This window comes from Carcharodon carcharias, chromosome 3 (genome assembly GCF_017639515.1).
Source record: "Carcharodon carcharias isolate sCarCar2 chromosome 3, sCarCar2.pri, whole genome shotgun sequence".
Classification (NCBI taxonomy): Eukaryota; Metazoa; Chordata; class Chondrichthyes; order Lamniformes; family Lamnidae; genus Carcharodon; species Carcharodon carcharias.
This window is the reverse complement of record NC_054469.1, coordinates 111,554,282-111,567,555: the sequence shown is the minus strand read 5'-3', so window position 1 is coordinate 111,567,555 and position 13,274 is coordinate 111,554,282. Positions and strand designations below refer to the sequence as shown.

The following is a 13,274-nucleotide window of genomic DNA, read 5'->3' as shown; positions in this document are numbered from 1 at the left end:
AATCCCTGGGATGGCGGGATTACTTTGTGAGGAGAGATTGAGGAGGCTGGATCTGTATTCTCTAGAATTTCAAATAATGAGGAGTGACCTCTTTGAAACTTACAAAGTTCTTACAGGGTGTGTCAGGGTGGATATAGATAAAATGTTTCCCCTGGCTAGTGAGTCTAAAACCAGGGGACATAATCTCAAGATAAAGGGTAGGCCAGTTAAGACTGAGATAAAGACAAATTTCTTCACTCAGTGGGTAGCGAATCTTTGAAAATCTCTACGCCAGAGGGCTGTGGAAACTCAATCATTGAGCATGTTCGAGACTGAAATCGATAGATTTCTGGAGACGAATAATATCAAGGGATATGGAGATAGTGCAGGAAAGTGGCATTGAGGTAGATGATCAGCCATGATGTGATGTAATTGAATGGAAGAGCAGGCTAGAAGGGCTGAATTGCCTCCTCCTGTTCCTATGTTCCTCCCATCACAACTGTGATGAAAACCCTGAGTAGTTTATACAATTGCACCGATGTTTCTGCTACACTTATTGTGGGACAGCAGATGAACCCCAATGGAAACATTTACCCTTATGTCAGTTTTATGTTTTGAATGAGTGGTGTTTATTGGCTGAAGTTTTGCTATATACTAGCAAAGAATTTATCATCACTGAAGAATTCCAGCTGCATATTGCTTTACATGATGAATTGCTATATATCTTTTTGATTTTATTGTTTTATCTGTAGCCATTTCAATAGATGTGTTAACAAAACTAATCAGCTTAAAGGAGAAGTATAATCTTTTAAAAAATTTATTTACTGGATGTGGGCATTGATGGCTAGGCCAGCATTTATTACCCACCCCTAATTGCCCTTGAGAAGGTGGTGGTGAGCTGCCTTCTTGAACTGCTGCAGTCCATGTGGTGTAGGTACACCCACAGTGTTGTTAGGAAGTTTAGGTTTTTGACCCAGCAATAGTGAAAGCACAGTGATATATTTCCAAGTCAGGGTGGTGAGTTACTTGGAGGGGAACTTGTGGGTGGTGGTGTTCCCATGTATATGCTGCCCTTGTCCTTCTAGGTGGTAGTGATCTTGGGTTTCAAAGGTGCTGTCTAAAGAGCCTTGGTGAATTCCTGTAGTGCATGCTACATGCATGATGGTACATACTGCTGCTACTGTGCGTTGGTGGTGGAGGGAATGAATGTGGATGTGGTGCCAATCAAGCTTTGTCCTGGATGGTGTCAAGTTTCTTGAGCGTTGTGGGACCTGCACTCATCCAGGCAAGTGAAGAGTATTCTATCACACTCCTGACTTGTGCCTTGTAGATGGTGGACAGGCTTTGGGGAGTCAGGATGTGACTTACTCGCCACAGGATTCATAGCCTCTGATTTGCTCTTGTAGCCATAGTGTTTATATGGCTAGTCCAGTTCAGTTTCTGGTCAACAGTAACCCCCAGGGCATTGATAATGAGGGATACATTGATAGTAATGCCATTGAATATCAAGGGGCCATGGTTAGACTCTCTCTTGTTGGAGATGATCATTGCCTGGCACTTGTGTGGTGCGAATGTTACTTGCCACTTGTCAGCCCAAACCTGGATATTGTCCATGTCTTGCTGCATTTGACATGGACTGCTTCAGTATCTGAGGAGACGTGAATGGTGCTGAACATTGTGTGATCATCAGTGAACATCCCCACTTCTGACCTTATGATGGAAGGTAGGTCATTGATGAAGCAGCTGAAGATGGTTGGGCTGAGGACACCACCCTGAGGAACTCCTGCAGTGATGTCCTGGAACTGAGATGACTGACCTTCAACAACCATAACCATCTTCCTTTGTACTGGGTATGACTCCAAGCAGCAGAGGGTTTTACCCCTGATTCCCATTGACTCCAGAATTGATTCCTAATTTTAAATCTTAATATAAAGGGAGATGTTTTACAATTTACTGATGGTTCTGAATTATCCCTTGTTACCCAGTTTTATACTTTTTAAGTACTACTTAAAACCAACCTGGGAACTGTGTACCATGTCTCCTTCTACAATATTATCGTGTCTACTGACATGAATGGGAGCAGTGGACTGTGAGCAGCACATTTTATTTTGAACACCACTGGCTGCTTTCAGTTAGCAGTTCTAAAGTTTAGTAAAGGTTATTCAGGGGTGACTAGGAGACAATGGTGCTCAAATATGTCATTTGAATAGTTGGGATGAGTGGGCATTTCTGTAGACCGTCACCGTGATTTTTACGGTGGGGGGGGGGGGGCATGGGAAGGGTGCCCAGGGACCCAGAGGCAGCCAATGAACCAGGCAAGGTGGGGGATATAGAGGCCCTGCCAAACCTAATAGCTGAACCTCAATTGAATAAGTATTTCCAGAATTGAACCTGACTGATTACCTGGCCAGCAGGTGGGAATGAGAATCAAATGATTCTGGGAACAGATCCCGACAGCGGATGGAGGTGATTCCCTTACATTGTGGTGGGCGGGATAGGCTGGGGTTTCTTCTTAGTGGGGGACCAGGGGAATGTTGGGGCTGGGGATTCCCTGAAGGTTGAGGGGATGCTGAAGCTAGGGAAGGCCAAGGATCCATTGAAAAGCCTCAGGGATGAGCCTTTCTTCTCCTCCTCTTTTGGTCAATTGGATTACCTGCTATGTTTCTGCTGCTGGGCTGTGAACAGTCAGATTATGGACCTTAAAATTAGCAATGCTGAAGACATCATCGGCCCTTGACTTTGAATTTTAAGTGGACCCATGCCTGCTTTCCAATGTGAACCTTGTCCAGAGCCCGAATCTCTGTCATAAACATAAATATAATGTTGTCCAGGAACGCGACTTGGAGGTGATATCTCAATTTTTACAATTTTAACCTCTCACCTGTCTCTTTCCTGCTCACCGTAGGGGTGGGATGAACAAGGGTTAAAATTGAAACCTAAACTTCAAACAAAATTCAAAACAGTGATCTCAAACCAAGTTAGTCATTATAAATTCAAGTACACAATTACATCTCATAAAACGTATCTAGTATAAAAAAGACTCAATCCCTGCTCTCTGCTCATTTTAGCCATAGTGTGGTATGGGTGCTATAACTGGTCTCAGTATTTCTGGTGAGAGAAGGGAAAAGTTAGTTGAGGTTATTACTCTTGATGACTATCCAATGCTTCCACTTAAACGGTACATGTATGGTCATTGCAAATACAGGGCCATTTAAGCTATGACCTATTCTCTGCTACTGGCACCTACTATTGATGTTCATGCATGATTATTAGACACTTAACAGAGTTATAAAGGTGCATGATGCATTTATAATTTTATTCCATCAAAGATTCAATGCCTTTAGGGGAAAAAAAAGATATTTCACTGTTCACTAATATTAATGAAAAAGTCAGCATGATTATAAAGCACAGCAGCTTGATTTCTGCTTGCCTTCCTGCTGACCTTTCCCTGACATTAGGGAATTGAGAAACTATACCCAATGCTCTTAGAATTTCAGATAATAGGAAGTATATCACAGGCTTCAGTAAACGCCTACACTAGGCCCAGGAAAAGGGAGACTGTATTTTCATCTTGATATAGTTAAAGCTGTCTTGACTGAGATTTTTATTTTAAAAACAGCTTGCATTTAATTTAATCATAAACCTGAAACATTAACTCTGTTTTTCTCTGCACAGATGCTGCCAGACCTGTTATTTCTAGCATTTTCTGTTTTTATTTAAGATTTCTAGCATTTAGAGTATTTTGCTTTTGCATTTAATTTTTGTTTGATTTCATGCCTGTGAAGCACCTATATTATGTTAAAGATGCTATATAAATACAAGTTGTATTTGTCAAATATGGAGATGTGGAAAGGTAGGGCAATGTAAGGAAATTTAACTGGCTAGAAGATGAATGGGACTTCTAAATATACAAAGACAAATGACGAGGTGATGTGGCTAAGGGAGAAAATTCCAGATGGCAGGACTAGATGGTGCTGGTGTAGTGGAACATTAGTAGCCCACTCTAAGATTGGAAATTGAGTGCAGGGTCATAGATTGGAAAACTTAAAGATGAATATTCTTATGTGACTGTTTTTTACGATTGTAAGAATGTAAATTCCACCAATTTTCTGAGTTCTGATGTAGGAAACTGTTGTGTTGAACATGAATAATAAGCAAATCCATCAGAATATTCTGTTCTAGAGATGCTTTCTGTTTGCTCTAAGTTGGTAATTATTTCAAGTTAACCAGTGCCTTAAACTGCCCCCCCCACACTTTAAAAAATGAAGACCTGGAAATTTGGGTGTGCCTATTTTTGAGCACCTTACCCTCACAGTCTTAACAGCCTGTGCCCAAATGGGGAGGTGCTTGATTTTGAGCCTTGGAGCTCATCACACTGCAGTAGGAACCTGCACAGGTAAATGTTCCAATTCCTAAAGTGATTGGATTGAAACATGGGGATCCTGAGGAGGAATGGCTCAGCCTTGGTGTCTGTGATCCGGGTTTCATGAGGGAACATGGGGGTACCGTTGAGGGGTTGGGTTGGAGGGGGCTCAGGATTTCTGTTGGGGATTCGGTAGGAAGATCGCAGACTTTGGGAGTAACATTGGATGGGTTGGAAGAGCTCTTGGTGGTGGGGAGTGCGGGGGGTGGTTGTGGTTGCTAGGAGGTCAGGCTGGGAGCAGGGGGAGATTGAGGGTCCTGGAGGTCAGAGTCTGGAATGAGGTCCAGATTTCAGGACCAGAAGCAGTGGTGATTGTGGCAAGTACTTAACTTTTTTCAAACTTACCCTTTTTGTGGTATTTAGCATTGGTTTTCCCGGAGGCATTCAGCACTGACACTGGTTGCCTCAGGGAAAAGCAAAGTTGAAGCAAGGACCAGAGGCAGGTGTTAGGCTAATTATTTGCATATGCAAATGAACTAATGCCTGTTTCAGACATGGGTAAAGGATGCCTCTTGATTGTCTTTTTACAAGATGGCCTCAGGCATAATTTGCAAAGTGTGCTTGCACAAATTAGATGTAATTTTGGTTCCCAAATTGCATCCATTGTTCCCAAACAATGGGTACTACCCGTTCAAATTTCACAAAGTTTAATTGCACTAATTACTCTACTCTCTACTTCCCTACACTTTCCAGCCAATTTACCTTGAGTACTATAGTGAGATTACCAATTACTCAAACAATGTGTGACTGGCAACAACAAGCTTTTATTACTAGTCACTGAGCTGGAGAGAATCTTATGTCTCCATATGAGAAAGGTGGCGACATCCAAACAAACTACACCTCTGTCTATATGGAAGGTAGAGACTGAGGGTAATTCTACTTTACAAAGTTGTAACATGAACCACAGTCATGAAACAAGTTACTTCAGAACATTTTCATGCTTTATTTCACAATTATTAAAACATCTCACTTGTCACATATACAAAATAGGAACATTTTTAGTTTTTATTATTTGATTTTAGAACTGTCGCCTCCTTTTTCCATTCAATTGGAGTGAAAGTGCATGGCTAAAAGCATGAACACCTGAAGTAATGAGATGGAAATGGCAAGGAAGATATCCACATGTTTAGTTTGGGAATAGACAAGAGGATCTCATGATCATAATCAATGGATTTTACTAAGAAATAAAACCACTGTACAACTTAATACAGCACTGGAAACGTGGCCTCACATAGTGACAGTCTCAGTGATGGCATGGGACATTCAGTTAGCACCACAGTCAGTACTTCAAGTACGGTATCTCCACAATTCAATACCACTTAGCACCTTTACAAAATGACTTGAAACCCAAGTACCACAGTTAATTTTGAGAAAGAAATTATGTGTTTAATACTTTAAAATAAGTATATGAGGTAGTTTAAACCTTGGGAAGCTGTGGTTTTAAACTTCCTCTTTGAAAAATATTCAAGACTACAGATGACACTCATTTTCACTTTCTTTTATTTACTTTCCATTATTCGTGATTTAAACCTTCAGGGCAAGATTTCACCTGCAAAAATCTCTTGAAATTTCCAAGTTGTTGGGAACTGCATTAAAATTGCATGGAGAAAAAAATGTTCCTTTTTTTGGATTTCCTACTTCTCTTTAAGCCCAGAACTTAAGCAAGTGGATGAGCAGAAGACATGGAATGAGTCAGCATTCAGTAAAAAATAAAAGAAAAAATGCGGAGAATATTCTAAGTTAGCTCAAGTTCATTTATTTGAAACAGACTGGGCCAATGTCCAAACCAAATTCTTGTTCAGGGCCACCAATATCCATAGGTGCAATGTCCACAAATGGCAAGCGAGATGTTCTCTGTGTTCTGTATTCAATGACTGTCTTACTCCATTCACCAGTATGTCTCTGTTACAAGTAAAACAGAATGAAGGGTTATTTTGAGACAATGCATTTCCTTTTTTAAAAACATAAATGTGATGTGGGTTGCGATTGAGAAAATTAGATTTTATTTCATTCTAAGCTAAACAGGTCACTAAAGGAGCAATTTTATTGCTGCCCATCTGAGATTTCGCTCCTGCCCTGCTGCCATTTCCTGCCAGTTTATAACAAATAACTGAGATGAGGCCCAGGAGTTAAAATTGGCCAGGCCTCTGTTGTCGAGGTCAGAGTGGTTTGATGCTCACCTTGGCCCTTGTCCATCAATTTCTGCCATAAAAGATCACAGCCAAAATGTCAGATTCACACTCAAAATTAATCTTATTTTTGGCAGAGCACCATGTAATGACACAATCTGCTTTAATTCATACGGTTCCTTATTCAATATCCATAAAGGGATAGAAAGAGGGCATGCTATTTAAAATATTCTTCCAGAAGCTACTGAACTCTCCTATAATTGTCTTCATGCTCCAGAACTATCAAATGTTTCAAACATATGTGTGGCTTTTTTTTATTAATGTGTTTATGGTCATTGGTATCAGCATTTTGCTAAGATAAGCACAAGGTTTGCTCATGGACACTGTTTTATATGTTGCAGTTTCTTTATGTGATTAGGATGCTTTGTTTTACAGGATATATTTAACAAATGTACAAAATTCTCATAATCTGATTTTCATTTTACAGTGTCACAGCCAATCTCAGGCAACATATCTCAATTTCCATGATTATAGGATTAAAAAAGCTAGGAGCAATGAGATGATATGATAGAAATAAAATTTAAGGCATGGTCATTACTGGAAGTGGTTAGGTTAATGTGAAATGGATGAAATGAACAAAAGTGAGAGATGGATATAGCGAGAAGGTTGGAATATGGTTGAGATTACAATGAAATAGATATGGCTTTAAGGGCCAAATTTTCTTTGTACAATTAAATTACTGAAAAGAAAGATTTAAATATGAAAGAAAAATAAAAGGTATATAATGGAATATAAAAAGCAGAATTCTACTTTGAGAATATTTTCTGGGAATTCAGAGTTACATGTCATGTTCCCTGTAAAATCTCTGTGCATGGCCAGTTTTTTCAACAAAGGTTCAATTAAGCCACACACACGCGACATGTAGCCTGGAATAGAATCTGTGCGGTAGCTTCGAGGCTGCTGTGTTGCCACTAATGCTTGCAGCTTATTGGGACCATTGGTTAGGGGTATTGCAAAAATATCCACCACAGAAAAAATTCAGATTAGAGTTTATAATTTGTTTCATTGAGATCTCTGGTGCTTTACTATTCTGCTTCCAGTTAAGAAAAAATGTGTGCAAGCAGATAATATATTTGATAGCTGCATGTTTCTCTCAATGTGCACAATCAGTGTAATTGGACATGATTAGTGTTAAAACAAGTAACAAAGACTTACTGTGCATCCGTCTTCCAGAACGCTGTAAGTGAATCTGCTGTTACCTTCAGCTCGGAGTTCAACATCATTGGAACCAAGCAGAATAACTGACTTTTTCAGGTTTCCAGCCTCATCCATGTATGCTACACTGTTCTTACAATGGTAGGTGATATTCTGTGTGGCTTCATTGGAGAGGAGATGCAGGAAGGTCAGCTGGGTACCCATAATAAATGGGGTAATGTGTTCATCATTGTAAGCGAACTAGAACAAAGAGATTCAAGGTAAGATAACTATCTCCCAATATTTCAAGTATTGTACTATATGCTGCATAGATTTTGTTGACAAGGGTAGAAAGACCCTTCACAATAAACATCTGAGTTGGACTTACTTGGACACCATCATTGATGGTTTCACCAAACCATATGTGTTTCTGTTCTTTGGGAGTCTTGTTATTCCACCAGTTCTTGCGCTCAATGATGTCTGGGTTGGCATGTACACAAGTCTCGCCTGATACAAAGTCGCAGTAAACTCTGATGGCATCCATGATACATCCTTGATTGGGATCGATCCAATAGTAACCTAAATTTGGGAGCATACAATGATAACGCATAGTTTCTTGTTGCCAGAGCAATTCAGGTCAGAGCTGGACCTCTATAAGAAAACTTACAAAGCAAGTGCACAAATCTGAAATATACTTTTCATAAGTGGATCTGAAATTCACAGTTTGTAAACTAAAAGTTGTAGAATGCAATAAAGTGAAAAAATCCAAAATGTTTAATTTGATTTCTGTATTAATTGAGAATAAACACAAAATAATTTCTATTTGTAATTCCCTTTGAAGGAGATAGTATTGACGGTTAAATGTATTTTACTTTATGGGCAGGATTTTTTAGTCAGTATACGGGGTTGGGCCCGACATGCCGATGCGTAAAATGACGTGTGATGATGTCAGGCATGCGTCCCAATGTCATCGCGCTGAGTTGTGATGTTTCTTTTGGCGGGCGCACGCTGGAGTCGGCTGCTTGACCGCCAATATGTAAATGGCCTATTATGGCCATTAGTAAAGTAATTGAAATAATCGTTAACGCTGCCCATCCAACCTTACGGTTAGCGGGCAGGCAAGAAGGCAAGCGGCCTTTGTATTTTTTAGGAAACCTCATCCACAAGGAGGACAAGGTTTCCAAAAGCTTTCATCAAATAAATAAAAAAAAATTTCAGAAATATAAAAACATGTCCCATTTTATGTGACACAGTCACATGAGGGCACATGTTTAAATAAAGTTTTAAACCTTTTATTTAATAATTTCAAAAGCCCTTCAATCTCCCTGAGGCAGCTTTGTGCCTCAGGGAGATTGAAGGGCTCTTTTGCACTGAGCGCTACTGCTTGCATTTTACGCTGGGCGGTCATTAATTGGCCTGCCGGCGTAAAATGGCGGCGCGGAGCTTATCGCAGGCAGCGATCGGCTCTGCGACCACCCCTGCCCACTCCTGCTGAACCTGTCTGTCGTCTGAAAAATTCAGGCCTATGTATTTCTTTATTCTGATTTCATAGGTGTTGGCAGTCCCCTGGCATCTTGCTCAACTGGCCATTAACCATGTGCGAGCTACGTAATGATTGTTCTCAAAGTTGGAGACATCCTAGTGAAACTTAATTAACCCCTCATCGGATGTCTACGTCTTTATCCAGTTTTCCAGCAGGGTTCACTGAATTGAGAATTAGAATGTTGGCTATTTTTTTCTCCTCCTTAGGATGAAGACAGGAGCCAATCGTAATTTTTCCCCAGGGGCTGAATTAGTTCATTCAGCACAGATCAAAGATTAACCCTATGACCTTCTTGGTCTTTACGCAGCCTCCTATATGGTGTTTTTAGTGAATTTTTAAAATTGAAAAACACTGATAGCCATGTAGTAATTTTGTACATGAACATACCGGTCTTCCATTCTGGGTGGCTGAGTCTCAGGTCACGACAGGAGCGAGCAGGATTTTTCTTTGAGCCTTCGGGGCTGCGGATATTCTCAATCTGATTGGTCAAAACTTTCAGTTTGGCATCAACTTCAAGATCCTTCTCTCTTACTGCAGCTGGTTGATCGGCCCTGTAATACTCAAGATCGTAGCTCACTTCATAGTTACCACCAGCAACACCTGGGAGGCCAGGAGGGCCTGGTGGACCAGGAGGACCCTAAAAAAGGCAAGGTTTAGAAGTAATTTTCCTTTTTTCAGTTGACTCCTCTTATGTGACAAATTACTTGTATGCAATTCTCTACCATCATCATACAATTCTCCTCACAAAGGTTTAGATAATTCATTTAGATAATTTTCATTTATTTAGAGAAATGTTGCTTTCTATGTTCAGCAATAGAAGAATTTAGAATTAACTGAAACTCATACTTGTCAGTTGTCTAATTACCAACTAGTAATTGCCTCCTTTGGGGTGGAAAGTAGAGGGAGAGAGGTGAGTAGTCCCTGTTGGGTCCAGGTGGTTCCATGATGACATGTCTGCTAATAGAAGTTCAGCTTTCTGTGGATACCTTGGTATTTAAATACCTGAACAAGGCAAAGCCACAGTATTCACGGGCATCATTATTGTCAACCTAGTTTATTGGAAGCTGAAAATCCTCCTTCTCCAATCTTAGTTTACCCTGCAAGCCATGATCTGTGGATGGAGTGATGGATGGGGGGGCTCAGTCCTGACAAACTATGATTTTAGTTGGTGAAGCTCCATCAATACCCAAGGGTAAAACTCAGGATTCTCATGCCTTAGCCTTGTTAATCTTTGCCTATGTCCTCTGGACAGATGTCAGTCAAGTGTGTCGTAATAGGGGAGAGAGTGCCTACTCTACCTTGAACAAACAGAAATTTTAGGCTTGATTTGCAAGTGCCAGTGGGATATGCAAATAGCCGATGTTCTTAATGGTTCTCTCTTTTCAGGGGTTGTTGCTCTCCTTTAAATCTTCCATCAGCACCCCTCTCCTCACAAAACAGGCCATTCACCCCACCATCCTTGCATCTACCACCCCTTTTCCAACCTCTCTTTCCTCTCCAAAGTCTCTGGTTGTGTTGTTGCCTCTATCCTCTTTCCTGGAACTCCATGTTTGAATCACTCCAATCAAGTTTCTGCCTCTACGACAGTACCAAAACAGCTCTTATCAAAGTTACAAATGACATTCTGGGTGACAGTGAAAGAGGTAAACCATCCCTCTTCGCACTTCTTGATCTGTCTGAGGCCTTTAATGGTTGACCACACCATCCTCCTCCAATGCCAGAAATGCATGGGTGTGCAGATCAGATTGATGACTCTGTTCCTTTTCTCTTGAAAAAGGAAGGCTCGGGGTGACGTTCTAGAGGTACTTAAAGTTATGAAAGGTTTTGGCAGAGTGGACACAGGAAGAAAGTTTCCCTTTGTGAGAAAGAGCATTTCTAGAGGCCATCAATAAAAGATAGTCACAAAGGAATCCAGTAGGGAATTTACAAGGAACTTATTCAAATTTATAAAATTTCAACTTACCATAGGACCATGATCACCAGGACGTCCACGATGACCAACAGGACCCATAGGACCAGCATGTCCAGCTGCACCATCTTTACCAGAAGGACCAGAAGGACCAGCAGGACCCTGTATGGAATGAATACAACAGTTTATTTCATTATTAGTGTACTGCTCTCAATTGAAAATGACTGGTCAGTAGAATTCTGAAGTAGGTATTTATTTACTTACCCTTGGGCCAGAAGGACCAGCAGAGCCATGACCACCAGGTTCACCAGAAATACCCTATAAAGGAAAGGAATTCAACCAGTTTGGTACTGAGAATGTTGGAAAAAAGTGAAGCGTTGGGGCAGGGGTTGCGATAGGGGAAAGATTCAAGAATCATAGAAATTACTTACAGAAAGGCCATGAAGACCCTGTAAACCACCAGGTCCTCTTAATCCTTTCAGGCCTCTGACACCTGCAAAGCCAGTTTCACCCTTTTCTCCACGTGGACCTTGTGGCCCCTACAAAATGGAGAAAAGATTTACTTCACTGATGATATCACATGGGAAAGAGCTAGAACAAAATGACAAAGAAAGGCCCCCACTCGGGCCCTAATTCTAGAAGTAGTGGGCGAAAACAGAAGCAATATTTCTGTGCCTAGCTGTCAGGCTCTGCTGCTAGAGAACAGCAGAAAGAAGCTCCTGAGGCAAAATCCAATCGTAGCAGCAGTACAAAGAGCACTCACCTGTTGGCCCTTCTGGGCCTTGTTACCTTGCTAATTCCTGTAGCTTGAGAGAAATTCTGGTGCAAAGCCCAGTGGCAGTGGATATATTTTGAAGATTGCAGAAAACAATGAGGTGGGAAAGCTGGAAATGCCCATTCCCACATCATGATCATGTCACTGTTGGAACTGTGACTTATCATGGATGCAGATCCTGCTCTGCTCCTCTGGAAAAGCTCCAGAAAACCCCATGCAATTAAGACCCAACATAGTGGGTTCTCAACCTTTTTCCTCTCCAGAGCACCTGTGACTTCTCTAGGAATCGGGGGAGGCATATTAAGCCTAAATCATCTAACCTTTCTCCCTCTCAATATGAATAATATTACAGCTGCTTGAACATGTACTCACAGCAAGACCTCTTGGACCCATTTGACCAACAGCACCAGTTGAACCTGAAGGACCCTTATGTAAAAGGAAACAAAAGATTATTTTTATTTATAAATTACAAAATGTAAGACATAAATCTACTATTACACATGTCCTTGTCTGAAAGCAAAATAAAATTGTAGACTTACAGCCTCACCACGATTGCCAGCCTTTCCAGCAGGGCCTGCGTGACCATGGGCACCAGGTTGACCAGCCGAACCAGATGAGCCAAGCCTACCAGGATCACCACGTTCGCCCTGAAAACAAGTGAAACAAAAAACCCAGTTAATCATTGAAGAAGTATTAATGTGGTATTAGGCCAAAGACCTATAACGTTATTGAGGATAGAAGTTAGGGTGCACAGACCTTAGGTCCGGGGATTCCAGCACGTCCAGGAGGACCATCGCTACCAGGGTTTCCCTTAAAAGCAAATGAAAGGAAGAGAAAAGACCATTTAATGATGTATAGTTTACTTGTTTAGGATATCACATGCATAATAATAACATTGACAGTAGTGACCTATTCATTCACTTACATCACGACCAGATTCACCATGCTGACCAGTCAGCCCACCAGGACCAACAGCACCAGCTGGACCACGGGATCCAGGAGCTCCTATAGGACCCGTTGGACCAGGTAGACCCTAGAAATAAATAACAGAGAAATAAGTTAAATGTAGAAGAAATGTCTTGGCAAGACCATCTCACATGGAAATTGAAATACTTCATAAACATAAACAGTATTCCAGCACTTAATTCTATCGAAATTCTGCATACCTCCCACAAGAAATTTGAGGGAAATGGCTGAACAGCTGATTACACACTTTCCTATGGGCTCTTGTCAGTCCTCTGTTAAAGTTATAATGAGAGACCAGTAGCACCTCAATGAAATTTTGTATCTTAAAGGGATAAATTTTAGAAATAGCTGCCTAC

General features: G+C 40.9%; 1 protein-coding gene across 2 annotated transcripts in view; it reads right to left on the bottom strand.

Moving 5' to 3' along the window:
- Window positions 1–6,138: 6,138 nt before the first annotated feature.
- The window catches only part of col1a2 (collagen, type I, alpha 2), a 53,378-nt gene continuing 46,242 nt past the window's right edge, over window positions 6,139–13,274 (bottom strand). For both annotated transcript variants that reach the window (XM_041184438.1, XM_041184437.1), the window contains exons 42-52: window positions 12,878–12,985; window positions 12,709–12,762; window positions 12,492–12,599; window positions 12,325–12,378; window positions 11,609–11,716; window positions 11,442–11,495; window positions 11,232–11,339; window positions 9,656–9,905; window positions 8,114–8,304; window positions 7,747–7,986; window positions 6,139–6,304 (exon numbers count right to left, since the gene is read on the bottom strand). In XM_041184438.1, the coding sequence (XP_041040372.1) occupies window positions 6,158–6,304; window positions 7,747–7,986; window positions 8,114–8,304; window positions 9,656–9,905; window positions 11,232–11,339; window positions 11,442–11,495; window positions 11,609–11,716; window positions 12,325–12,378; window positions 12,492–12,599; window positions 12,709–12,762; window positions 12,878–12,985 (1,422 nt within the window). In that variant the 3' untranslated portion in view covers window positions 6,139–6,157. The remainder of the gene's footprint in view (window positions 6,305–7,746; window positions 7,987–8,113; window positions 8,305–9,655; window positions 9,906–11,231; window positions 11,340–11,441; window positions 11,496–11,608; window positions 11,717–12,324; window positions 12,379–12,491; window positions 12,600–12,708; window positions 12,763–12,877; window positions 12,986–13,274) is intronic.